Source organism: Zootoca vivipara, chromosome 2 (genome assembly GCF_963506605.1).
Source record: "Zootoca vivipara chromosome 2, rZooViv1.1, whole genome shotgun sequence".
NCBI lineage: Eukaryota > Metazoa > Chordata > Lepidosauria > Squamata > Lacertidae > Zootoca > Zootoca vivipara.
Window position 1 is genome coordinate 49,586,997 of NC_083277.1, and position 26,741 is coordinate 49,613,737.

General features: G+C 39.0%; 2 protein-coding genes across 5 annotated transcripts in view; one reads left to right on the forward strand and one right to left on the reverse strand.

Moving 5' to 3' along the window:
• CENPP (centromere protein P) overlaps positions 1 to 26,741 on the forward strand; it is a 165,746-nt gene that overhangs the window by 97,035 nt on the left and 41,970 nt on the right. The gene's annotated exons all lie outside the window — the stretch shown is intronic.
• ECM2 (extracellular matrix protein 2) overlaps positions 7,660 to 26,741 on the reverse strand; it is a 30,101-nt gene continuing 11,019 nt past the window's right edge. For 2 of the 3 annotated variants that reach the window (XM_035106188.2, XM_035106189.2), the window contains exons 3-11: positions 23,447 to 23,760; positions 18,796 to 18,984; positions 16,700 to 17,254; positions 16,244 to 16,359; positions 15,729 to 15,864; positions 13,412 to 13,569; positions 12,340 to 12,479; positions 9,858 to 10,184; positions 7,660 to 8,420 (exon numbers count right to left, since the gene is read on the reverse strand). In XM_035106188.2, the coding sequence (XP_034962079.2) occupies positions 8,195 to 8,420; positions 9,858 to 10,184; positions 12,340 to 12,479; positions 13,412 to 13,569; positions 15,729 to 15,864; positions 16,244 to 16,359; positions 16,700 to 17,254; positions 18,796 to 18,984; positions 23,447 to 23,741 (2,142 nt within the window). In that variant the 5' untranslated portion in view covers positions 23,742 to 23,760 and the 3' untranslated portion in view covers positions 7,660 to 8,194. The remainder of the gene's footprint in view (positions 8,421 to 9,857; positions 10,185 to 12,339; positions 12,480 to 13,411; positions 13,570 to 15,728; positions 15,865 to 16,243; positions 16,360 to 16,699; positions 17,255 to 18,795; positions 18,985 to 23,446; positions 23,761 to 26,741) is intronic. The other variant, XM_035106190.2, reaches the window with a different exon arrangement.

Consider the following 26,741-nt stretch of genomic DNA (forward strand, 5'->3'; position numbering starts at 1 on the left):
AATTCAGAATAATAGCACTGCTTTAAAATAGTTGACATTATGGCAGAGTATGTCCCAACTGGACTTTTGTGTAATATAAAAATGCCATTAGATTATGCAATGGCAATATGTCAGTGGGTCTCTATAAATAGCAGCCATATTTGGGGTTTCTGTCTTATTGAAATATGATTAGTACTAGTACACACATTTTAAAATCTCAAGTGTCTTCTCATCCCCTTTCTTTAAATACTCATATAACATTTGCATTACATTTTTAAAATGATATTTCCATATGAACATCTTGCAAGACATTTTTCGCTGATTTCCCCCCATTGTTTTGTGATTATACTAGATCCTGAAAGTACAAATTCTCATTTTTGAATTGGGCCAAGATGATTTATGACATAGTTTTCTAGTGATATGTTTTGACTTTAGTTCAGTCTGGCTTATTTTAAAAAGCTGTACATTGTTTATGTTGCTTAGCTATGGGAAATCCATTATTTCAGAACTGTAGTTATTTTTTGATCTTTCACCAGATGTCAAAAGGAAAAAAGTATTTACGTAAACATTTACATAACCACAAATACTGCACAGAAGCTTTTTTACTCTTTTATCTATTAATGCATACTTAAACCTTGTTCAGAAGTTTTGGCTCATTCTCTGTAACTTTTGTGTGTGTGTTTGCACTGTAAATTCAATGTTTTTTAAAGTGTTGGACGGATGACTATTGTATTGAAATATGCTGGTATGTTGGGTTAGAGAACCAGAATAAAAACTGTACACTCAACCGCACAATACATTTTTCTAAAGTTTTGCACCCAGATGATAAATATACTGGTAGCTACTTGAAATTTGAAAAAGTTCCTGAAAGCAAGCTATGCTTGCTCTTTATTGTCTTGTGTACTGGTCATGACTCGGTGCTCTCTGGGATCAGTCAAGCATTTTGATTTGGAGCTTCATTCATTAGTTGTCAATCCCATAGGCGTAGCCAGGGAGGGGCAGAAGGGGGCAGCTGCCCCCCCAGAAGCAAAAAATTAAATGGTTAAGGCAGCTGCCGAGTGAGGAAGGCAGGCATCCCGCCGGCGACACAGCCGCCCAGAAGGGAAAGGGCTCGGGCTCTCGCTCCGACTCGCCCAGCTCCAGACCAGGGAAGGGGACTGCAGTTCCCGAAGCTGCCACTGGGGAGTCCTCAGGCTGGAAAGAACTTGCAGGACGCGCTTTCTGTTTCTCTGCCTCTCTCTGCCTCTCTCACTTTCTGTCTCTCTGCCTCTCTCTCTCTCTCTCTCTCTCACACACACACCACCTCCCCCAGCGGCTGGCCGGCAATGCTGCTGCGTGTAAAAAAGATGAGTGATCCTTGCTGTTGCCCCATTAAGGTGAGGGATCTGCTGCAAGCTCTCTCCCCCCCCCCCCGTCTTTTATCCCCAGGAGCATTTAATCCTAACCCCCTCTTCCTCTTGTGACACTCTTTAGTTCACTTCCGTCTGGCAAGTTGTGATAAATGGCCTCAAAAGTTTTGCTTTTTAATATATCTTTTTAGCAGCAACTCCTCCTGTGCCCAGCCACATAAAAGAAGGAGCTGTGAGCTCGAATCCAATTTGCACCCCCAGTACAGTAGATTTGCCTGGGGGCAAGGATTAAATTTGCATCTTGCAAATCCGTAACATTCTTTGGTTTCAAATAAACAAAAGGTGCCTTTTGCAAGCCACTCTCTTGAGAACTGGACGGTTGGAAGGGATCCCCCGAGGGTCCTCTGGACCAACCCCCTCCAGTGCAGGAATCACAGCACAAGCATCTCTCACAAAACAATTTCAGAATTTGGCAACCAGATTTATAGAGGATGTTCCAGATAGGTAGGTTCTGGCTTGTCCTACCATCACGATTAGTATCAAGAAGTTTGATTAGTGTCTCATTTATTTTATTTTTTAATTTTATATCCCACTTTTCACCATCTAGGTCTAAAGCAGTAGTACATGTGGCAACCATTTTATACATGTCCAATTGATATGTGGCTGCCAACATGTGGGTCCTTTTCTGGACCCAAAAGAGGGAAGAATGGGGATGGGGCAGGCTTATGTGTGCTCCACGAATGTGAGAGTTGACCCAGAATGCAACCCCCCATGGCAGTGCTTTGTTTCTAGAATAGGTGTCGGTACTCACCATGAAGTTGTTACAGTAAGTGTCAAATTTTTTAACAACATGAAAAAGAGGTGTTGGTACTGCATACCCTTGAGTACCCCCTGGGGGAACACTGCCCCACAGAAACATTCAGTTGCCTTTACTTAGAACCACAGTTCTTTTGATTAACAAGTAAAAGATGAATCTAACTGAGCAGGTCATCAAAAGTTTCCAGTATATAGGCTTGGTTTATGTCATTCATTGGTTGCAGGAAATGTTCACTTGGTGTACTGTAACTGTATTTATTATGTCTTCTTCCACTCCCTTCCCAGAAGTATCAAATAATGTTGGTATTTGGACAACATTTTTGGGTAGCATTATTGTAATTTAATGGAGTGCTTCTTTATATTTTATGCTTGCGTGGCCTGGAAAAAAATACCCATTGCTTTATAAAAGATGTCTAAAAAGCAAAAGCTAACAATTATATGATTCTTGAAAGCAAAGAGTTTATGTTACTTCTATTTTTGTTTCCTTTTTGTTGACCAGCATGAAGACTAAGCCATTAGGGTCACTGAGCATGCATATATACATTAGCTAAATGATACTCTTTTTAAAACTTGGCTCCTCCTTGAAACCATGCAGTTGATTATATCTGACTTTTATCTAAGATATAAAACAATAATGCTTAACTTATAAACCAGATACTTACCTCCTCTAAAACAAAAATCTAAAATATCATTTGATTAGGAGGTATGTGGACTATAGAATAAACTAGTAATTTACTGAAAATACAGTGTTCTGCATTTGTTCTTTCACCAGAATTGCAAATATTTATATTTCTGTGGGAGAATTACCAAACATAATTGTAGGGAGCAATTCAAAATCACATGCATAAAGTAGTATGAAAAAATGAAGTAAGCAGAATCATTGGGTGCAGTTTCTGGACCTTATTTTACAATCCATTTTTTTAAATTTGGTTTCTCAGTTCTTAGATTAAACTGGGATACAATAAATAATTCTTATTTCTTTATAAGGCATCAAGAATTTGATAGTCATACAGTCATACAGTGGAATCTGTTTGTTTGTTTGTTTATCTATTTAGGGTTTGGTATCCCACTTTTCAGTTCAAACGTGGAGATGCCCCAAAACAACTAGCAAAACATAAAAAACAATTTTAAAATGCAATAAAAATGCAATAAACTCTAACTAACCTGGAGTTATACCACGCGGCAGCAGGTTTGGTATGGGTTTGGTAACCCACAGCGCCACCTGGGTCCCTTACAGTAATAATTACAGTAGTCCAGTCTAAATGTAACTAGTGTGTATATGACTGTCGGCCAGGTTTGACTGCTCCGGAGTTAACACATTTGATGCACCAGCAAAAGCTGAAAAATATGTTCTAATGGACAGCTGCCTCTTGAACATCAGAAACCACCCCAGAATTGTGAAGCTGTTTTTTAAAGGGAAATGCAACCATATCAAGTCACAGTACTACCCAGTCATTAGGTCAGTGGCCTTACTACAAAGAACACTTCTGTATTGTTCTAATTATCTATCACTAGCCTAAGGCAATGACTCAAACCTATTACAACCTCCCTAGACTGGGATGGAAAGACTAAAGTATTATAGATCATATAATGGTGAGTGAAGCAAAACCAGTAATATTGAAAATAAAGGTCTCCTAACCTGCCATATAATTTCAGTATTTTCTTCAAGTCATGAAATAAAAATTGCTAAGGATGACTGCTGTATTAATCACAAGCCACTTAACTGTCTTGGGGAATTTGACATGGGATTTGAAGGAATAAACATTGAGATCATACATCCTTCACTTTTTAAAACAACCTCTGTTCCAGAAAGAACAGGCTTTATTTTCCATTACTGTCTACTGTACCCAGCACTGGAATGTTGTACAATGATATTTACATAGTTTCATTAGACATAGTAGCTCAGGGGTAGCCAACCTGATCCCCTCTACATGCTGTTGGACTATAGTTCCCATCAGCCTCCACCGGCATGGGCAATAGGGATGAGGGGAGTTTAAATCTGGGAACATCTGACAGCACCACTTTGGCTACCACTGCAGTAGCCAATCCATATAATACCATACCAATATAGTTAACAAAATATGAGAGAAATGTCTGGCAAATGGTAAGGTAAATAAAAGTGATGAAATTACAAAGGCGACCATGTAATTCCCCCCCCCCCGAACTTATAGTTTCATCAGAATGGAATGTTCTGTTTGCTTATGTTGAAAAGACAATATCCGTGAAAGATGCAGTTGACATCTTCCAGATAATTGATTTGTTCTATTACAGTTACATTTTCATGCTACCAAATTCCTTTTCCAGTCCCGTAATATCTCTGATCATTACTAATACCCTAACTTTCCCTCAATACTCTAGATTTTAGCATTATACACTCTAGTAACCCTCATCACCAGTTCCCTTTTAGTCCCCATTCATCCCATTCAAGTTATTCAAGCTAGGCTGTGGTTCCAAATTTTCCAATTACCCAGCTGCTGTTAGTACAGTGCTCAAGTAATCGTACTAACCAATATGAAGACAATACTGTATGTATTTTGAAAATACTTTATTATAGTATTGAAAACAGTTATAATTTCTAATATTCCTTATATAGTATGAAAATGGCTATCAAACAATGGTACTTTCAAATATACTAAAAATATACGTTATCATTTGATTAGATTTTTTATGTTATTTATCTTACCAAGGATACATCTGTGTATATATGTGTGTATATATGTGTGTGTCTGTGTGCATATATATATGCACATAATTGCAAACACATGTAGTATGCATGTTATTGGCCCATGAATATGCTACCCGCTCCATGTATGTTTCCTGGAAAACACATATGTTATATGTAATATTTGAGCAATCTTATACCATTCTGTAAAAGTGCATAACATGTACGAGATTAGAGAAATAATAAAATCTTGATAAAAGAACTTGAAAACGTTATATGAATTACAAAAATATATCACTTACCAAGGCACCTTTCCTTTTACTTTAGATCTGGGGTGAGGAGCCTGTTGTTTTCCAAATGTTGTTGAACTCCCATCAGCCCCAACTAGCATGGCAAATGGCCAGGAATGATGGGAGTTGCAGTCTAGCAACAACTGGAGAGCCAGTTGTGATCTAATAATTCAGATTAGGGGTAAAAAAAAAATTTCTCAAGAGGATTACATATTAGCAAATAATGAGTTATATTTTTGCCCACAAAGATGCTTAAAGGCACAAATAGAGAGAGAAAAGGTCACAAATACTGTATACAAAACATTTTATTTCCCACCTTCTACTTTTCACATTGTCAGATTCCTGGGTTTATGCCCATTAGCTTACTTTTGGACTGGTGTGCTTTGCTAGTGCATTTTATCATGTGTCATAAAGTCTGGCAAAGTATCCCTGCTGCATAATGGAGCAAGCAGATAATGTAAAATGCTAGCTGGCAGGGGGTAGTGTAAAATCAGAGTTCCTGCTCCTACACCTTGTTTTAATTTCCCTCAGTTCTTAGTGGCTCTTTAAATAGTGAGAGCATGTTATTGAAAAAAGGGGTGGTGGCATGATATACATTTTGTGACTAAACTATAGAGTCACCTCTTCTTTTGAGGTACAACAGCCATTCAGTTCATGATTATGGAAAAAGCCTCCGAATTTAGAAAAAGCTATTGTCTATCAAAATCTTTTTAGAACATGTACACATGATGATTTCAGCAGCGGCTTCCACAGCTGGAACTAAGAATGTTTACAGTGGAACAACTGTGTCATCCTATGTCTGCTTTCCATGGTTTCAAGTTATTGTCTGGAATGTGAATTATTGGGGAAAGCCATCCAGCCGCTACATCTCAGGCATGTAATTCATTCTTGTCACCACCTCAATTAACACAGATTTGTTAGGAGGTGGATTTTCCAATTCATCTTGTTTTCATTGAACATACTTTGGATTGCCTCAGGCAACTATGAGTGCAGTCAAAATGATTTTTTTGTAGTCCTTGTTCTATTTCTTTGAAATATTTGTTAGTTTTCACAGTTCCATGAAAGCTTTGATACTGCGATGTGAACTAGCATGGAATTACGTACTGGAATTTTACCTTTTAATTTGCTAATGATGCAAGCAAAAATTGCATATCATTAGTGGATGACAAAACTTCAGCTTGCATTGCCCTTTGATGATAAATGCAAGTTGCATAGCTTTTGATTATGCCTCAAATAGCACACATCTATATGAAGAAAGCTTCTCTATCCTCTGCTTCATTATCACACCACATAATGATCAGGACGCATCAAACAGTGAAGAGGCTGTAGCTCAGAGGTGTATCATATGCTAACACAGGCATCCCCAAACTTCGGCCCTCCAGATGTTTTGGACTACAATTCCCATCTTCCCTGACCACTGGTCCTGTTATCTAGGGATCATGGGAGTTGTAGGCCAAAACATCTGGAGGGCCGCAGTTTGGGGATGCCTGTGCTAGCATATTCCATCTTCAGTTAAAAGTATCTCAGGTTGGAGAGCCTTTGCTAGTCTGAACAAGCATACTAGACTACACAGCACAGTATAAGGCAGACTCATATGTTCGTAAGGTAGAGTCACTTGTCAATTCTGTCCTTTTTAAGATCCTATCAATAAGGAGCATGTCATTTCCTCATGTTATTTGATATCATTTTAAATCTGCAAAGTGTTGCATGGTTTCTAAGTTTGCTCTGAGCGTAATCTATTTGACATGCTCGCAACATTGTCTGCAGGTGGAGGTAATAGATGACAGTTGTACTATGAGAAGTGTGGGTGGTAAGCAACTGTGATTATTTTGAAACAATTTTTATCCTGCTCCCAAGCAATCTGGTCTCAATAGGGACTTGTATATTATGGAGCCATTGCTTTCCCTGCTTTGGAGCTTATTGCTTGTGTCCTTCTGCCTTGGAACATGTGCCTGTTTTCAAGCAGGTGTTATTTTTGCATGAACTAAATGCCATCACATATTCTCCTAGAACAGAGGAAGCTGCCTCGTGCTGAATAAGTCCATGTAACTCAGTACTGTCTATATCAGGTATCCCCAAACTGCGGCCCTCCAGATGTTTTGGCCTACAACTCCCATGATCCCTAGCTAACAGGACCAGTGGTCAGGGATTATGGGAATTGTAGTCCAAAACATCTGGAGGGCCGAAGTTTGGGGATGCTTGGTCTACATAGACTAGCAGCAGCTCTTCAGACATGGGACATGCCCAGCTCTACCAAAATATGCCAATGATCGAAACTGGGACCTCTGCATCTGCAAAGCAGATGTTCTCCCTTATTGTGGTATTATAGTAGACTATTGCTATGTTCTCAGACACAGCTGTCACTTTATTAATGAAAGTCCCTCTCCCAGCTCTGGTTCACGCCTCCTTCACTCCTTAAAGGAATAGTCAGACTGCTTGCATCTACGGTACTCCCACCATGTCTTCCTTGCTCCTTGAGCTTTTCAGTAACACGGCTTAGTGAGATGTGTTACGCAAATAATGAGTTGTGTGGTGTCCATTGATTTGTATTTCATTGTTTGTTTGTTTGTTTGTTTGTTTGTTTTAAATTGCAGTTCCCATGAGCAACCTACAGCACAGGTTAGCATTAATGCCATGTATGCAGAGGCCCCAAATGTTCTACATTTGGTACTGTCTTAATTTATATGTGCATCTTACAGTATTTTCTTAATTTGAAATGTAATTCCAAACACACACACAGCCCTCCCCTGTCTGTAGGGTTATAATTCATTGCATTGAAAATAATTATCAAGTCAACTTTTTGAGGAAAATCAGAAGGTCAATAAAGTTCAATAATCTTTCTTGTACTCACTTATCACATTGGTATGCAATATTTATCTTACTTGGAGTAAAAAATAGGCTGCAAGTATAATATTTCTAGGCATGTACACAGCCAGCCTCCTGAAAATATTCCTACAATTACACCTTACCCTTCATTAATAATAAATAATACTGTTAAATAATAGTGCTGAGGCACCTTTCATAATTTGTGCTTTGGTTTTCTTGCTTGTGGAGAACAAATATTCTAGTTATAACATTTACATGCAAAAACAGTTCTTTTATTTGCTCTTTTGAGGTTTCAGAATCACACTAGAATATGATCTGACACATGAAAAAGCATCTGGTGAAAGTTCTCTTGTATTGATGTAATTATATTCAAGATGAAGGTGTTCTAATTGTGAATCTTCATAATCATGATTCTCTTCACTGTCACCATCTTCCTCCTCCTCCTCCTCCTCCTCATTATCCGACCTACTCCTACAGATGCGCTGTGTAGGGACTGTTCTGTAAAACCATATATGAAATAGTTAAAGGGGATTAACTATTACATTTTGCTAGCAAATTTCCTTGCTCTTTGCAGCTCATTTTCAAGATGGAAATTACTGTAAAAAGTGTGAAAAAAACACAGAGCTGTATCCAGAATTTTTCTTTTTATGGGCCTCCAGATATTCTGCTTAGGCATATTATAAGCATTTTGTCATTTGCACACATAGCGCACACTACTAAAAACACGAACATAGTATGTACCTCTACAACATACATGTGTGTTTTCTGTTTGTGTGCACATGTTTTGATGTCTGGTTACATTTAGAAACCTATGCAGCATTGCAGAAAATCCTCAGAACAGGAAATTTAATTCACTCATTTAGAAAACTTGGTCAACCTTCACATTTGTTATTTCTTAATTCTGGGCTAAAATTTAGACACTATTTTTTTATTAATGACAGTACCACGTACTTCCTATCCTTGCCACACAACATCTGCCTGCACAAGGGTTGTAGACATTGCTTTTGAGGGTTAGACAACCTCTCACTTTCTGAATACAAAATGTTGCTGATAAATGGAATGCTGCTATCCTTATACCATGTTGCTTTTACATGCTCAGGCCATGTAAACCTGTTTGGAAATAAGGTGATATAAATCTAATATATGCAGTTATTTATTCAATGATATTCTATATTATGCGCTTTGTGAAGAATGTATCTGAGCATTTCCTACTGTTGCCATCTTCGTATGGAAAAGAAAATGAAAAAAGACTTAGTGGGAGCATACTATTTTCTTTCTGCTGTAGTCTGATGTTCAACCACTATAATTTTTAATGTCCTAAGTGCATGTCAGGCACCATCCTTAGATTGTTAAGGAAAGTTTGGTCTGAAGAATGTGGTATGCTTATTTACATTTCATTGTGGAATTTTCAAATGACTACTGCTCAGCAACAACTAGTTAGAACAAAAGAAGAGCCTTGCCATATTTGATCAAAGGCCCATCTAGTTCAGCATTTGTTTCCCACAGTAGCCATCCAAGGTAAACAGAGTAGGAAGGCAACATCCCTCCTCATGGCTTTCCCCCCAGCATCTGCAATTCAGAGCTATACTGCATCTGAATGTGGATATTCAATCTTGCCATCAGGATTAATTGTGGTTCATAAAATCAGTCTTCCACAAAGTCATCTAGTAGGGGGGCTTCAGAGTTTGAGTGACTATTGGTCTGGAAGTGAAACAGGACCACCTAAAATGTGGCATCCCAATCATTGGGATCAGTATGACCTATTGAATCAACAATGTCTTGCACTAGCGGTTCACCATGGCCTCAAAGGTTCAGTTAAAGAAATAAGCAAGAATTCCATAAACCATGATTTGCTGTGTTTGAACATTTATAATAGAAAGCCAGTATTCTGTTTTAACATTCTTGTATTTACAATTAAGATGTGTATTTATTTACCTTATTTTGTTATTGTTGAGCCTCAGAAAATTTAAGGATCTCATTTCTGCAATTCCAAGTGGTACAGACTTCAGTTGGTTGTGATCTAAGAAGACTTCTCTTAGAGAGTGATATGCCCCATAGAATGACACAGGATCAATTCCCTCATCATCAAGTTTGTTAAATGAAAGGTACAGATATTCCAGCCCTGGCCTCATGTGTCCAAATACGAATCCTGGGATTCTGTCAATTTGGTTGCTTATAAGCACAAGGTGCACCAATGACTTTGGCAGATAGGAGGGAACATGATAGATATTATTGTAAGAAAGATCAATAGATTCCAGGTTCCTAAAATAAAGTGAAAATATATTAAAAAGTAAGAGCATAAAGTAACTAATTTTGTCTTCATACATAACATGCATTTTCAGAGTTCAGGAAGATTGGAAGCGTACAGTCTTATATATTTTTCTGGAAACCATTTGGGGAATATTTGTACCATATGTTGTTCTGCTCTAAAACTTCAACTCCCATCATTTCTTGTTTGTAGGACGAGTGGTCAGGGATGGTTGGAGTTATCATCTAACTACATCTGGGGACCCAAGGTTAAGAAAGGGTGCTTTAACCACTTACACCACACTGGATGTACTTCTTTCTATCTTTCTAACCCTCCACAGGCATTTTTACATGTACAAGGCAGGTATGGGCTGCCATCCTGCTTTTTAGCCATAAAGAGTTAGCAGGCTATAAATAAGGAGAAGGTGAATAATTTGGGTTGCCTGAGAGCAGCTCTTCTTTGTCATAGCAGCTGGTAGTTTTCAGCCTGCAGTACATTCTACTCTGCACTAATTAATAAAAGGGCAGGACTGTAAAAAGTCAAAGGGCATATCCCAGCTCTCCAAAAACAAATTCACACTAAAGAGAATTTTTTCCCTACCACCTACTCTTTTCCCATAGCTATTGTCCAAACATGTTTACATAACTGTTGCTATCCAGGATCTGACAGATTGCTCAAGTCTGTATGAGAAAAAGAATAATAACTATGGTCACATCCATAGGCCAAACCTTCTATTTAATTTTCCTCTCTTCCATTAGTTCAGGACATCTGCTAAAGTACTCTTTTAGAGTTAAAACCACTCTCCTCACTCTCAGTTATCTCACTAGTCAAGTTTTTTTAAATACAATTTGTAATACTTGACACATCATAAATCTCAAGTGTTCAAATGCATTTCCCTTTGAAGGAAGAAGTAATATATATTATTGCCAGGATGACAGTATTATCCACCTCCATCCAGAATCCTCGCCTGTGTACTTTGGATTGAAATGTTTTAATTGGTCAGTAGTTTTATTGTTGGATTGTATGAATCTGTTGTATATGATCAGAGGCATTTTTGCACAAAAAGCAGTAAAAAAGTATTCTAAATACTGTAAATAAATGTTACCTGTGTGCTCTCTTCCTGCCTGTCTTAACTGTACCCATAGTTCCTTAGTTTTCTATTTTAAAAGGTAACATATTGGCATAATGTTTACTTAATAGCCACATCCTTTAATTGGACATTTTCCTCCAGACATGGAGATTCTACTATCTACTGAGATATATTGGTAAAAAAAACAAGAACAAGAGTTCAGGATTAAAATACGTCTCTCTTCAGAGGAAGATGCTTCTGGTGTTTATAATTTTGCTTTAATTAAACTAGCCACCTGCATGGTATATGTTGTCAGAATCCAAAAATAAACTTTTTTTTTTAGGTGATAGTTTTCTGGGTCATACGGTAGGTCTACAAATTCATTTGCCATGTTGCTATCATGATCATTGTTAGCCCTCTCCACTCCCCAGTAGTTCACTAAGAGCAGAGCAATCTGAAGAGAAAGGGTCTGGAAATAAAATTGTCCTGAAGATAGAACAGTGTAAGGGACTTGTTCTGTTATCCAGAAATTCTGTGCAAAATCAAGCAAGAGCCAGCACAGCCCCCAAATCCATTGGCATGCACAGAAGACTCACTGGGACAGGAGAGGGTATTTTCTCTCACTTTGGATGTTTAGAAGGAAATACACAAAGTCCTTCCATCATGTTTGAAAGAGTCTTTTGTGAAGTTACTTATATCCCACATCACATCAAGTAATTGAGAAATGTATTTGCACTGTAGCCATTTTCCTCCAAAGCTCTGTGCAAAGTGATGAAAAATAGCCTAGTACCCTGTACTGTGCTAGTAGACTGGGGGTGGGACATTGAAGTTAGTTTCAAATTTCCCTGAACTTTCTAAGGAAGCAGAAGCAGCATGCATGTCTCTCTCTGCTCTGCCTTCTCTAAAAGGAAGCACGATAAGAAGACCACACTCTTCTCTTCCAAGTTCTCTTTGTATAACAGCAAGTAGTTGTTGGTTAATATGCCAAGAAAAACGTTTGTGGAACCTCCATCTTCTACAGTATGTAGTACAACTTCTTTATTCTATAATTAAATTAATTAAATGTTGTGATTGGAAAATAACACAAAGTTTACACTTACTCATGATTGATCCATGCCAAAGGAGCTATTCTGCTTTCTTCTAATTTGTTGTGCCTCAGAACAATTGTGTTTATATTTCTGGTATGGTTAAAGCAAACTTCTGTAATTTCTTCAATTTGGTTATTATCAAGATATAATTCCTATTTAGAATGCATGGTAAAAGAAGGAAATATTTGAAAAGTATATTGTATAATACATTAAAGTGGTTATTTAAAAATGTAGAATATGTGGCGTAAAGCTGCTTTACTTATTTTCCAAAAGTGGCAACAAAGTTGTTCCTTGTTTCCAGAGAAAGTTAGTTAAGAGGTATTACAGTGGTACCTCGGGTTACATACCCTATTCATTCCGGGGTGTGGTACATAACCCGTAAAGTATGCAACCCGAAAAACCGCAAAAGCGTGCTTCTGCGCATGCGCGCACGGTGAACCCGGAAGTAAACGCTTCCGGGTTTGCGGAGTTCGTAACCCGAAAAGTACGCAACCCGAAGTGTACGTAACCCGAGGTACGACTGTAGTTCCAAATGAAAGGGGGAGAAGTTCCCCCTTCATATGTTGCACGGGTTGTGTGATTGAGTACTGCATCTATTTTTCCCATGTCCCAAAACCTGCCCTTGAACTGCAATCCTGACTCATTGCTTTTGAAATTATTGGCAATTACTAATGAATAAGTATGCCCAGGATCAAAGCTTAAGGTTGTCTCCAATCTCACAGTATTTTGTGCCATGGGGGATATGAGATTCTTGCACATGCCAGGAAATTTAAAGTTCTCTGTTGCTCTGGTGCAACATTCACTTTTTAAAAATGAGGTTTTGCTATTAGGAAAGTGATGGAAAATGCATTTTAAAGTATGTAACAAACAAGTGATTAGCAGGACAACATATTAATAATACCCCACAAGCATATCAGGATGAATGTTGATTGTCATATACCTGCCTCACAAACAAATCAGAAGGAATGCTAAACCTAACCTCTACAGTAAGCCTTGTGCAAGCAAACCAGGATAGGTCACCTAGAGGAGCCCTGACTATTATGGAAAAGGAAACAGATCATCTTTTTTATTTTAAAAACCTTACCTCAATAGAATTGGGAAGGCGCTGCGGAATGGTCCTAAATTTATTCCGTCCAAGGCGCAAATAAGACAGGCTCTTCAAAGGTTGAAAGGCTAGTGGACTAACATTAGCTTCGTTGAGTTTATTGCCTTCTAATTCCAGTGTCACCAACTTTTCTAAACCTTTAGAAAATAAAGCAATCATGGTGAAGTGTTTGTGCTCATCCAGTAAGATTCAGGGCAAAAAAAAGAAAAGAATCTGAATATTGGTATTTCATATTCTAACCAATTTCTCTTCTCATTGACCTATGCCTCCAGAATATCAGAGAGAAATTTGAATCCTAATGTTATTTAATAATAGCAGGAGAACTTCATGTTTATTTGAATACAATTTATCATTCTCCATACTTGTTTGTTATTGGTTCGCTAAGACACAACTATGATTATAGTAAATTTAAATAAATTAGGAATAAATATAATACACGAGAATAATAGAATATACACTAATATTCTAGCTTTCAAGTAGAAACCACATGCATTGAAAAGATAACTGTGCCTTGTTCTGAGTCTGATAACCAAACTTATTTTTTACCCTTTGTGCTATGATTCAAATAAAAGTTCCTATCCTTCATAAGGAGGATCTCTCATCCCCTTCTCCCATTTCTATCTCCTATTGTGAGAAACAGGGGAGCCTCAGGTCTTCCCATATCTTCTGCAGTCCTTCTTGGGCCAGGGGAGGATCATCCTATAGCAGCACTTTAGGGTGCCCCCAAGAAGGTACAGTGGTACCTTGGTTTAAATACACAATTGGTTCCGGAAGTCTGTACTGAACCTGAAGCGTACTTAACCTGAAGCGAACTTTCCCATTGAAAGTAATAGAAAGTGGATTAATCCGTTCCAGACGGGTCTGCGGAGTACTCAACCTGAAGCGTACTTAACCCGAAGTATGAGTGTACTTGCTTCTGGAAGTCCGTACTTAACCTGAAGCGTACTTAACCTGAAGCGAACTTTCCCATTGAAAGTTAATGGAAAGCGGAGTAATCTGTTCCAGATGGGTCCGCAGAGTACTTAAACTGAAAGTACTTAAACCAAGGTATGACTGTACTTAATTTCACAAAGGTGGCATCTGGATCTTGCAAATGGCAACAGACTTTTAAAACTAACCAGATTCTCTATTATCAGCAACTAATCTGTTCATACTGCTTTTCAGCATTAAGAGCTAGATCAATTCACAGTCTGAACCAGGTAATTTACAAGTTTTAGCAACACCAGTACACAATTTATTTTTGTAAACTTTGTTTTGAGGTTTTTCTTACAATTAGCAGTATATATTTTATGAAATAATTAATGTATTGACTTCCAGTATTTTTAGACTGACTTTCAGGAAAAGCCATCCTAAGGCAGCTTACATACATTTCTAGAGTAGGTGGAATTAAAAAGAGTATGTAACCTAGTATCTCTCCTCTAGGCAGATTACTGGATAAAAATCAAGGCTACAGCTACATTCTTATCCAGGGGTAGGCAACCTAAGGCCCGGGGGCCAAATGCGGCCCAATCGCCTTCTCAATTCGGCCTGTGGGCGGTCCAGGAATCAGTGTTTTTACATGAGTAGAATATGTCCTTTTATTTAAAATGCATCTTTGGGTTATTTGTGGGGCATAGGAATTTGTTAAACCCTCCCCCCCAAAAAATACATATACTGTCAGGCCCACCACGTGGTCTGAGGGACAATGGACCAGCCCATGGCTGACCCCTGTTCTTATGCATCTGAATAGAGGGTGGTTGTCCCTCTTGTAAAGCGTGTAGCTAAGTACCGTACTGGAAAAACAACTTTGTGCACAATCAGATCTGTCAGTGTGATATAAGAAAGAGTGCAGTTCCCATGTTTAACAATATATGTACATGATCCACTCCTGGTGTCTCTGGGAATTGTTATTATTTATTTCATTTCTATACCGCTTTATATTTTTAAGAAAATTATGCATTCTTCAAGACATAAAACTTGCTGACAGCAGTTCTAATGATGGCTGTTTCTGTAGAAGATTTGGCAAATGGACAACCATTATCAATTTGCATGACACATATCCCATTTGTCACTTATGAGCTGTTGCCATGTACAAGAATGTCTATGCAATTGTAGTGTTAAAATGTATTCTTATTCATTTTAGTGTTTATTTGTAGTGTATTCTTATTCTTAGTTACTAAATGAAAAATTGTAGGATACATTTTTAAATAATATGTAAGTTGTTGTTCCACCTACTTTTGTTCCCCCTATTTTTTTCTTGCCATGAATTTGTAAGCTTTTATTGCCTTAGTCATCTGCATTCATAGTTATAATATACCTTCAAAGCTGTATTCATCAATTGCATGTAGTTGGTTTTCGTTTATTTTAAGTTCTTCTAAAGTTGATGGCAAACCAATCGGAATATGTACTAGTGCATTTCCATCCAAATATAAGCGTTGCAGATTCTTCAATATCTGTGTTGGGAAAGATACAAATTGAGAAATCGAATTAACTTTTGATTTTTAAGTTTGAAAATAATTTTTCTAGCTTTAGGTTCATGTGTGCTTTATGAATATTATGTGGCCTGCGTTGGCTACACTAGCACATGGAGAATTTAAAATTAAATTGAAGTCACCAATTCTCACTTCCCTAACCTATGCAAGCAGTAATTTTCACAAAATATCCCCAGATCTCACTTTGTTCTGTCAATGATTTCATTATTAATGGCAATTGTGAAGAGTTACAGAGTATTCATTAATGTACTCTCATGGATTCTTTGACAAACAATTTCAGCAAAACAGCCATTGCTATATATTGATACATAAAGAATTAACAAACCCTAGATTTTCTTACTTTAAATGCCCGTGGACCTATGCCAGATGATGTGATATTATTTCTACGAAGATCAATCCTTTCCAAATTGGGAATCCCATTAAAAGCTTCATCTGGGATGGAAGTTATAGTATTACCTAGGAAAAGGAAAGGTGTGTGATAGCAATAGGAATTTTAAGACTCACTTCCATTTCTTAATCATTTTCCATTTCCCTTATGGTTTTATCACACAGATACTTAGTACAATTCTTGGTGTCAAGTAAACATTACTGTGTGTCCATATTGCTTCTTCATAAACCAACAAAGCAAGGATTTTGATACAGCCAAGCAAGGAATATCAAAACTTACATCACATTGTCCCTTCCCTCCTCCAATTTTGGACATTAGTTGTCTGGTGCAAATAGAAATAGCAGAGTTAACATTAATGTGAGATGCATTTGAAAATTATTATAATAAACAGATCAGTTTTTTCCTTACCTACAAGCTCTATGCTTGTAAGCTCTGCATCCATGATTGATGGTATTTGTTTGAGTTTGGCATTAACACAGCTTACTGTGTTGTCCAGGATGGAGCATCCGGTTGGCAAAGTAGGCACTTCAGTAGAATGCTCAGGAATTGGGAAACGAGGCGGCATTCTGAATACATCACCACGCAAAACATCTTCCTCCTCTTTTTCTTCTTCCTCACTTCCTTCAGGTCGTTCATTTTCTTCTTCCTCTTTCTTGAGTCCTTTTTCTATTCTTAACTCTTCTTCTTCATATGCTCTTCTCCTTTCTTCTGCTGCTCTCATCTTCTCATCTTCCCTTTGATCTTTTGTGTGTCCATGTTTTTCCTTCTGTTTATGGCTTTTTCTTCTTTGCTGGTTCTCTTTATCTTTTATAGTAATTTCTTTCTTTTCAAGTTGTTTCCCCTTCTTTTCAGCATTTTGATCTTGTGTTTGTAGGTTGTACAAAACTGGATCAGTGTGGTCATTGGGCTCTAGATTATCACCAGAAAATTCAGATGTGTCACCTTGTGAAATAGTGCTTTGCTCTGAATGCAAGGAGGTCATGGTGTTGAAAGTGGACAGTCGATACCAATATAAAGAAAAATGATAACACAGTTTTTAGTAGCAAGCATTAATATATATGTGCTTGAAGAGAATAATTATTCTATTATAGTGAAGAATAAAATACACTATTGTGCATAAAATCCCTAAGATAAGAAACTTACAGTGGTTTTGCTAGTGTGTGTTTTGTATGTTTACACACATACATATATACAGACTGAGTTAAGGTGTCTGGTAATTTTACCTAAACACTTTTTAGTTCTGAGTCTTGAAATCCTATCTTAAATCTTTGAACTAGTTGTTAGCTTATGTCATTAATATTGAAGTCCTAAACGAGATTTATTTATTTATTTTGACAAAATCTAATCATATATTTGTTCCTTGTTTGAATACATAAATTTTAGACAAGGATGTTGAATTAATGGATCGGATGATTATCTGTTGTGACTCACAAATTCAGTAATGGGATTTTTCCGAAATGGTGGTATTTGTGAAGTATAATATGTTGAGCTACATTCTAGTGAGTGCAACTGGTGACTGCAAACAAAAAAAGGTTGGGAAAGATGAAGACCTTTGCCATAATGACAGCTAAACTGGCCCAAGAACTTAGTCATCATTCTAGATTGTGTAATTCAATTCAATATCTGAGGGTAAGGTAGCATTTAGGTTGCAGGTGATTGCCCTTTTCAACAGTAGTGCCAATGGCTATATGATTTTCCAGTTACTAACTCAAAATTATGAAGGAAAAATTCAAATGCAAAATGTATATTATCCTGCTTTGTTTCCCACCTTTGATTTAATGGCAGCATGTGCTTACACACTGGCAATGTTTGGACACATCACTAAACCATAAACTATTAGGAAATTAGTTATTCATGAGCTATGTGCTACTACATGCAGCTTGAACTTCCCTGCTTTGCTTCTTCCTTCCTCCTGTAGGAAAACGCAAACACAGAGTGGGTGATGTAGTATTACATCAGAACCAGTGCCCATGGTTATTTCCCTCTAAGCAAACCAAGATAAACCAAGCCAAGGTTTATTCTAGGCATCCTGATCAATGTTTGCTTGGAGAAACAAACCACAAATCCTGATTCAGATATAACGTTAAGTCAGCTGCTTTGTGGTTTGTTTCCTCACTGGAGGGAAGGAGGAGGAAAGCAGGCAGATCTGCTCATGGGCTTGTGACTCAGTTAAGTTAATGCAGATTTGCTGTTCATTTCTGCTGACACTTGCATATGGGTAAGAGTGTCTGTGTTGGCCTGGTTGCTGCGCTGACAGGGGCAAAAAAAGAGATGCCACCATCATCATGGACAATCAGGACAGCTATAGATATTCCCAGTGGAAATGCCTGTGTTGATATACAGCCTACCATAATCTATGCAAATACTAAAAGGTTAATGAATAATTCCTAATTTCATTGCCCTTTAGCAGTTGCACATATTCAAAGGATTACATTACTTACACTAAATTGTATCCTGTATATATACTGTGTGTCTGAAGTATGCAAAAAATCAATATACTGTACCAATATCCATACACACTGGACAACACTCTCCTTCAGGTATCTTGGTATTGTGACACGTCAGAGGATGGCACAAGGTTTCATCACACAACACCTTTCCTTTTGAGCAGAGGCACGTAACACAGGGTTTAGGAGACCACACAGACTTATCATACATAATCATCCCATTTGCAAAACAGCGTTCTTCCTTTCCTGATAAATGGAAACCAAAAGCAAGTTTTAAAATTGTTATAAAATGCATTGGTAAATTAAAACATTTGGTGGGTTGGTTTTCCAGATACCCAACTTCATACAAATCTCTGTGGGGGCTCTAGTGTATGCATGAGCAAAGACTCCCCAGCCAAATCAATGTTGAAAACAACTGTGCATGAACAAGAAGGTATACATCCTTGGTATGTATTCAACATGGGAGATACAGCATGGTGTCAGACTCGGTCTCGGGGAGACCCATGATCAAATCCCCACTCAGCCATGAAGCTCACTGGATAACCTCAAGCTAGCCACTATTTCTCACCCTAGCGCACAACATAGGGTTTTTACAAGAGTAAATGTTTATGTGTAAAGTACCATGTAAACGGCATTCAGCTCTTAGAAGGACTATTATAAATTAAAGAAAATAATAATAAACAATTGGATGATGTAATTGAGGGGTCATGTTCTGTCTTGGGAGAACCATGTAAATTACGGTATACTTTTTTGTTAATATCTTTAATATATAAATATTTTTAATTTAGATATCGTTGAGAAAAAGATTGTGTGGTTGTAGCCACCTGTCTATCCAGGTGGTTTGATTACCAAACATGAATTGCATTATTTTATATCAAAATAAGTTCTATTTAACATTGTAAGGAGGTTTGTTATCACATAGATAGTATCTCTAAATCTATAACCCTACCCTCTACATTTAATTGGTCTTATTACATTATGGAGATTTACATGTAGGCTTAGTTTTTGATCACCTGAATTTTAAATTAGTGTAAATGTTTGTCAGAGTATACTCTGCTACAGAAATAGACTTACTTGGCCTTCTACACTGCCTGTTAACCTCTGTTGATCAACAATCCAAGTCTTTAGTCTAAAAAAGCTAGCTAAACTCAAGAGAGGTCCACAATGTGCCAACAGAAATTAGCAACTCTATCCACCAAATAGTAAATGAAAAGTTTTATTTCAGCAAGCTTTTGCAGAATTTCATGGTTCTGCTTTTTCTGCTTCTTTAATATGTCTAGTGTTTAGATTGTTTTTACTGATGTTACTGTGTTTGTTTGTTTTTCTTGTTTATTTGGTATAGTTTGTAATCCTGGTAGTTTGGGTTTCATGTACTACAGTAGAAAGCATTTTACAGGAGCATAATCAGTTTTGCCATTCAAAGCAGGGTGGGTAGTGGTCATTCCTAAAAATCTAAAAGGAAAGGCACTACTTTCCAAGCACCTGATGTTAATCCTCATCCAACAGTTGAGAAATATAAGATTAGGACTTAATTTCATATGATAATAGTGGACAACCCTAACAAAGCTTGCTTGGTTGTTTTCATATATCTGACATGTTACTTGCTACCTTTCGGTACACCTACTTTGTCCAGTTTAGAGCTGGAGTTGTTAATCAGTTGTTCTCCAGCTGTTGTGGGTCTCCAGTTCCCTAGCACGGCCTAGCACGTGCTAGGGATTTGGAGTGTTTCTGGCCTCTGCAGCCACAGCAAGCACTGTGATTCTCCAGCAGTTTGACTTCAACCCCAGAGGTACACTCCATTGTCTCTTGAGACAGGCAGATGCCAACAATCAGGAGATTTATAGTCTAGCAGCATATGAAAGACCAAAGGTTAGCCACCATGCCTTAATTATAGTTAAGGATCAGGTACCAGCCCTTACATGCAAGTCCTCATTATCACCATCAGATGAAAGTAGGAAAGCTACTTGCAGGGGTCACGGATGGTTTTCAGAGTGCAGTGTTAAGGCTTGCTAATCGCTAAGCCACCATCAAAGAATTCTGATTGTAGGACTAGGCTAGGAAGAGGGGTAATGGAACAGAGAGTATCGCTAGTTCAATTGAAAAAGCTTGCTTGTAGTCTACACACTACATATATATTATTAAAATGTGAATCATGAAAAGAAACCACAAAAGAAGATATTAAGAAAGAAAGATGTGGAGTTCTGCTAAAGCCAGAGATGCTTGTGATGTTTTTTAAAATAATAATAATAATATGGACATATGATTGATTATAGGATCTGTTGTTAAATAGGCTTCTTTCCAAATATGACCTTAACTTGTATTCTAAATACTAGACTAGAAAAAAATACCTTGTGATTTAAATCATTGGCAGATATCTCAATGCCTTCAACCTTTGGAAATATAGTACAGATCCAATATTCCAACTAAAATGTCTAGTGGTTTTGGGTAAAATTCCAATTTTAAAAAGACAAGAAACAATGGGGAAAGGAGGAAACCACGTATTACTTCAGCTGATGATTTCTGACAAGATTTGAAATAGTTAATGAAATGCTTGGTACATGTATTGCCAGTTGTGTTTAATGTTTAAAAATGCCTCAAAATGAACAGTTTTCAATCAAAAATGTATATTAAAAATGGGACATAATAGTTCTTTCTATCATTTCTGATCTGATTTTTTTTATCATAGCCATTTCTATTAAAGTTCACATTATTTGTCCAAAACAATGTTTAGCATGCCTTAGAAGGAAGGGTGAATACTGTATATGTTCGAAGATGATCCCGTTTCATAAGCAACTGTAATACAATTCTCTAAAGTAGCCAAATGCTGTTTAGGGCAAGAGGAGTTTTCTCAACCAGTTTCATGGTTAGAACTATGTAAAATGGTCAATTTTAAACCGAGCTGGCACCTTAGTGATCACAATGTAGTAGATGTACAGTATTCACATTGTCATATACTGCTAAGTTTGCTGTAACTTCTTGATAAATTGCAATGCATATATGTCATTCTGAACATTTTCATGTGCAATTTCTATCAACTAGTGTTGTATAAACTAGTTGCATTATAGCAGGGTATGGGGTTACTAATAGGAGGAGCTGAGAGCGTATGTATGTTACTGTTTTCACTTTTATATTCAAGTTTCCAATTTAAACTTTCCATTTGTGGATTCTGTTGTTATTGATGAAACACATATTTATTTTACATTTTTACTCACCCTTTACCATATAGATTGCTAGGATAGTTTATTTCTACCACAAACATGTTATTTATTATGTTACCATGTTAAGAGTGTTATTCTTCACATTGTTTCTTTGTGAGAAATTATACCTTTCACTATATAGGAGGAACTTTAGCTGAGAAAAGCATCACTGCATTCTGAAGGATACTCTGGGAGTTTATGATTGAATTGCAGTAAGGGGGCAAGAGCATTCTGGATGATAGAACAGGTGGAATGCATTTCTACAGCAGTTCGTTGCTGGGCCATGATTCATACCTGCTGAGACTTTGAGAAATGATCAAACTCTCTCCCCCCCCCCCCCCATTTTTGGACCATTGCTTCATATTTATTTCTGCTGTATAATGCATACATATTTAAGAGGTTGGTTTCATGTCAATGTTTATGAGTCACAGATGGGTTTTGGATCATGCACAGTTTTCCCATTTATTGGTAGTGGAAATGTTAACCAGGAGAACTGCCCAATGCTGGATCAGATTCAATACTTCAACAACGAAGAGTTGAAACTATGTGCTGAAGCTGACTTAGTGAATAGTTCACTCAATTCCATGTGTTTTGCTAGCAAGGTTATGAGAATATGAAGGAGAATACTTTGCCTGTTTCTTGGATTATTGTTTTGAAGAAGGAGTAAAAGACAAAAAGAAAAAAATGAATAATTTGGAACTGAATCTTATTTACTATATATTGAGAAAAGCAGTATTTTGAAAGCATACCTTGTTCTTTGGCATTGGTGTTGTAATAACAAAAGCTTAGTCAACATATAAATATATAAATATTTTGTTTGAATTGTGTTTTTGTACAGTATTAGTTTAATTTATTGTTTCTGGTTGTGAAGCTGCCTTGGAATATGTTTGTATGAACAGTGGTATAAAATTAATTGAAGAGAACCCAGTCTTGAGAAATGAGTGTGCTTAGTTGTAAAAGGTAAAAAGGTAAAGGACCCCTATGGGGTGCAGTGCTCATCTCGCTTCAGGCCGAGGGAGCCGGCGTTTGTTCACAGACAGCTTTCTGGGTCATGTGTCCAGCATGACTAAACCGCTACTGGCACACAGAGGACCGTGATGAGTTACAAATCACACGGAAATGCCATTTAGCTTCCCACCATAGTGGTAACTATTTATCTACTTGCACTGCTATGCTTTTGAACTGCTAGGTTGGCAGAAGCTGAGACAGAGCAACGGGAGCTCACCCCATTGCACAGATTCAAACTGCCAACCTTCCAATTGACAAGCCCAAGAGGTTTAGACCACAGCGCCACTCATGTCCCTCTTGCTTAGTTATAGAAGCAATTGATATGTTTGGTAAATATATATAATATAAAATATATATAATATATATAGGTGGATAATAGTACAACCCTTTGCATTTCTACTCAGAAATAAGTCATTTTTAGTTCAGATACATGTATATAAGTGAGCAAGTATAGGCTGGGCATTTTAGTTAGGATAATAAAAAAGTAACTGTTCTCTGCTTACCTGGTAAAATATTGTAACTGGATTCTTGTCCACCCTGACCAATCAGAGAGTCAAATACTTCAGTGATATCACCGTCTATATTAATAAGTGGAATGCTTGGTATTGGAGTAATAACAACTGGGAATTTGATTTCTTGTTGCTTGTTTGGTCTGTGATTTCCTGAGGAGCTCATTCTTGACCCTCTATAGCGCATTCTCCTCCTTGCCCTCCTACGCATTACACTGCGTTCATTCTCAGCAACAGCAATGCACAGAGAAACAAGCAGAATATAACAGAATAGTGCTGCTTTTTGCATTTTCTCCTAGTGTTGTATCCTATAGAAAACACAAAAAATGAGTTTTGGAGATTAAGGGAGCTGTAGGATATAGTACTATAGAAAATGGTAAGAGTTCTCTGAAGTGCATTATGTTTGTACCCAGCTGTTGCAGTAATTATTAATGACCACTATTTTTTGACCAGCTTTCTATAGTTTAAACTGGGCAGTGAGGTGTGTAACCAAGTGCCAAGGGTGTGTTCTAGCCTAAAATATCTGAAGATGTGGGATGGAGCATTGATCTACCTGTATTATTTTCATGATTCTCTATTGCTAAGATTCTCAAGGGGCTTTTTGTCGTTTTCAGTGTAGGACATAGTATATGGGATGTATCCAACTAAACCACACTGTAGGTTATATCCAATGTTATTCATTCTCACAGCAGACTCACTGAAATTGATGGTGGTGATGCCTCCACTACAATTCTGCCTGGGAACTTGTTCGTACCAGGAAAGGCCTTAGAACATATAGTCAGTCAGTCTGTGAGGATCTGGAAAAGGGTACTGTGTTTGCTAAAAGCAAGCATGGGTTTCTCAAAAACAAATAATGCCAGACTAATCTTCTTTCTTTCTTTTTTCTTTTTTGATAAGCGTTACAAGCTTGGTGGATCAGGGAAATGCTGTATCTGTAATGTATCTTGATTTCAGTAAGGCTTTTGTCAAAGTCCCCTATGATATTCTTGCAGAGAAACTGGTAAAATTTGGCAAGGTGCTAGACAAGGGGGATTTGTAGCTGGTTTACTCACTGAACCCAAAGAGTGTTCACCAATGGTTCCTTGTTGTGAGGGACAAGGGATACAGGGAAGTCCCTCCCATCTTAAGTTCCAGCCCATCCCCAAGCGCTGGAGAGAGTAGGGAGAGCTCTGCCTCTAGCGGAGAGTCAGGAAGTGGGGTCCGAGGCTCAGGCAAGGTTGCGGAGCCCATGCACCAGGTGGGACAGGAAGTGGGGGGTCCGGGGGGAAGGCCAATCCCCCCGACTCCCGAATTGCGACGCAAACGTAGGGGGAAGAGGTTGGGTCTGCCAAAGCTTCTGTGCTGGAAGAAAACGCGCCAATCGCCATTCGGAGGTTCTGACACCTCACCTTAAGGATGCATATTTACCGCTCTGAACACTGTAAATAATCAGCACTTAATAAAAGCCTAAAAAGACCATGCTGGAGTCGTTACTCTAGAGTAGCCATATCAGGCCCCCTGACAGCAACCTCCGAATCTTTTTTTGGCTACTTTGGAGTGCCGTGATGAGCGCGCAAGAGGCTGAGCATTGGAGGCTGGAGGCTGAAGCAGCGAAGCAGGAGCTACGGAACCTTACAGCGCAGGCACAGCAGCAATTGCATGCCGCTCAGGAGGAAGCGCGCGGGGCGCAGGAGGAGCTGAACAAGCTGGTGGACCAGGTGAGGACAAAAGAGGAGACTGAGAAACAGCTAAGGGTGATGGTATTAGACCTGCAGAAGAAGTTGGAAGAGGAGAAAGCCGCTAGAGGGGGGGGGCGCCCCAGCCGCAGCTAGTCCAAGTGAGAAGGGGACAGAGCCTAGTCACCAAGTTTAGCGGCGACCCTAGGGAGTACCTAGGATTTGAGACAGAAATAAATTATGCGCTGGAATTGCATGCAGCAGAATTCCCAGATGACGCGCACAGAGTCTCCTTTATCATAGAGCATTTGACGGGGGCCGCCCGAGAATGGGTAAGACCGCTCATCGCGCAAAAAAAATCCTTGCATGAAGAACGCAAAACTATTTCTAGAAGCTTTAAAAATAATGTACGCTAGTGACAGTGAAATGGAGGCCACTAAAGAGGAGCTTCATAACTTAACACAAGGAAAATCGACAGTTAGGGACTACTGGGCGAGATTCACCATGCTGGTGCACAAACTGGGGTGGGATCTGCAAAGTGAGCCAGTGAAATCAGCCTTCTACCTGGGTTTGCACGCAGACATTAAGGATGAGCTGGCGAGAGGTCCTAAACCGCGAACTATGGATGAGTTAAGCAAAGCGGCGCTAGCGGTGGGGGTGAGACAGGAATCCAGATGGAATGACAAACAAGCGACGCGCGCAGCAAAGCCTTGGTTCCCACGCTCCCAGGACAGACCACATCACCAAACCCCACCCCAGGGCCCGCCCCCAGACCCGCCCAGACCAAGCCCAGAGCCGGAACTGATGGAGATCGGTGGAGCGCGCGCGCGGGCTTTTCAAACCCCGGCGGCGCCAAGACGCAAGGAGGGAAGAGGCGGGAATTGCTTTCTCTGCAACTCCCCCCGGCATCGCGTCAGAGACTGCCCTCATCGCAGGGAGTGGCAAGGAAAGGCGGGAACGGTTGTACCTTCCCCCACTGAAGCAGCACCACAGCAGGGAAACGAGACAGCCTGGCTGCAGGAGACAAGGGGCAGCAGCCAGGCACAGTTAGCACAAACCGGCCCCAACCCACCCACCCGCACAGCGAGGAGCAGCGACAGCCCACACCCCCCCCCCCAGAGCAGGGGTGGTTCTAGAAGTGACGCTAACACTCCCAAATGGCTATCCCCTGACGGTACTCGCGTTAATTGACAGTGGTGCATCAGCCAACTTCTTCTCGAGAAACTTTGCAGAAGAGCACCAGATCCAACTTCTGCAGCTGGATTTCCCCCTGCACGTCTCCACCATAGACGGCAGGGAGTTGCTGGGGGGGGCATCACCCACCAGACCCCCCCCCATGAGAATGACGGTGGGACGACACTCAGAGACGCTGGCATTCAACATCACCTCCATCTCCAACCCCCCCATCGTCTTAGGCATGAGCTGGCTGGCGCGCCATGACCCCTCCATCAGTTGGCACCAGAGATGCATCACGTTTGGATCGGACTTTTGTCTGGAGCATTGCATGCAGAGCCAACCTGGGGAGGGGCCTCCCATCGCCACAGTGGCCACCATGCACGTCAAGGGGGGTGAGGCAATACCCAAACCGTACTGGGACCTACAGGAGGTCTTCAGCGAAGCGGAGTCCGACCACC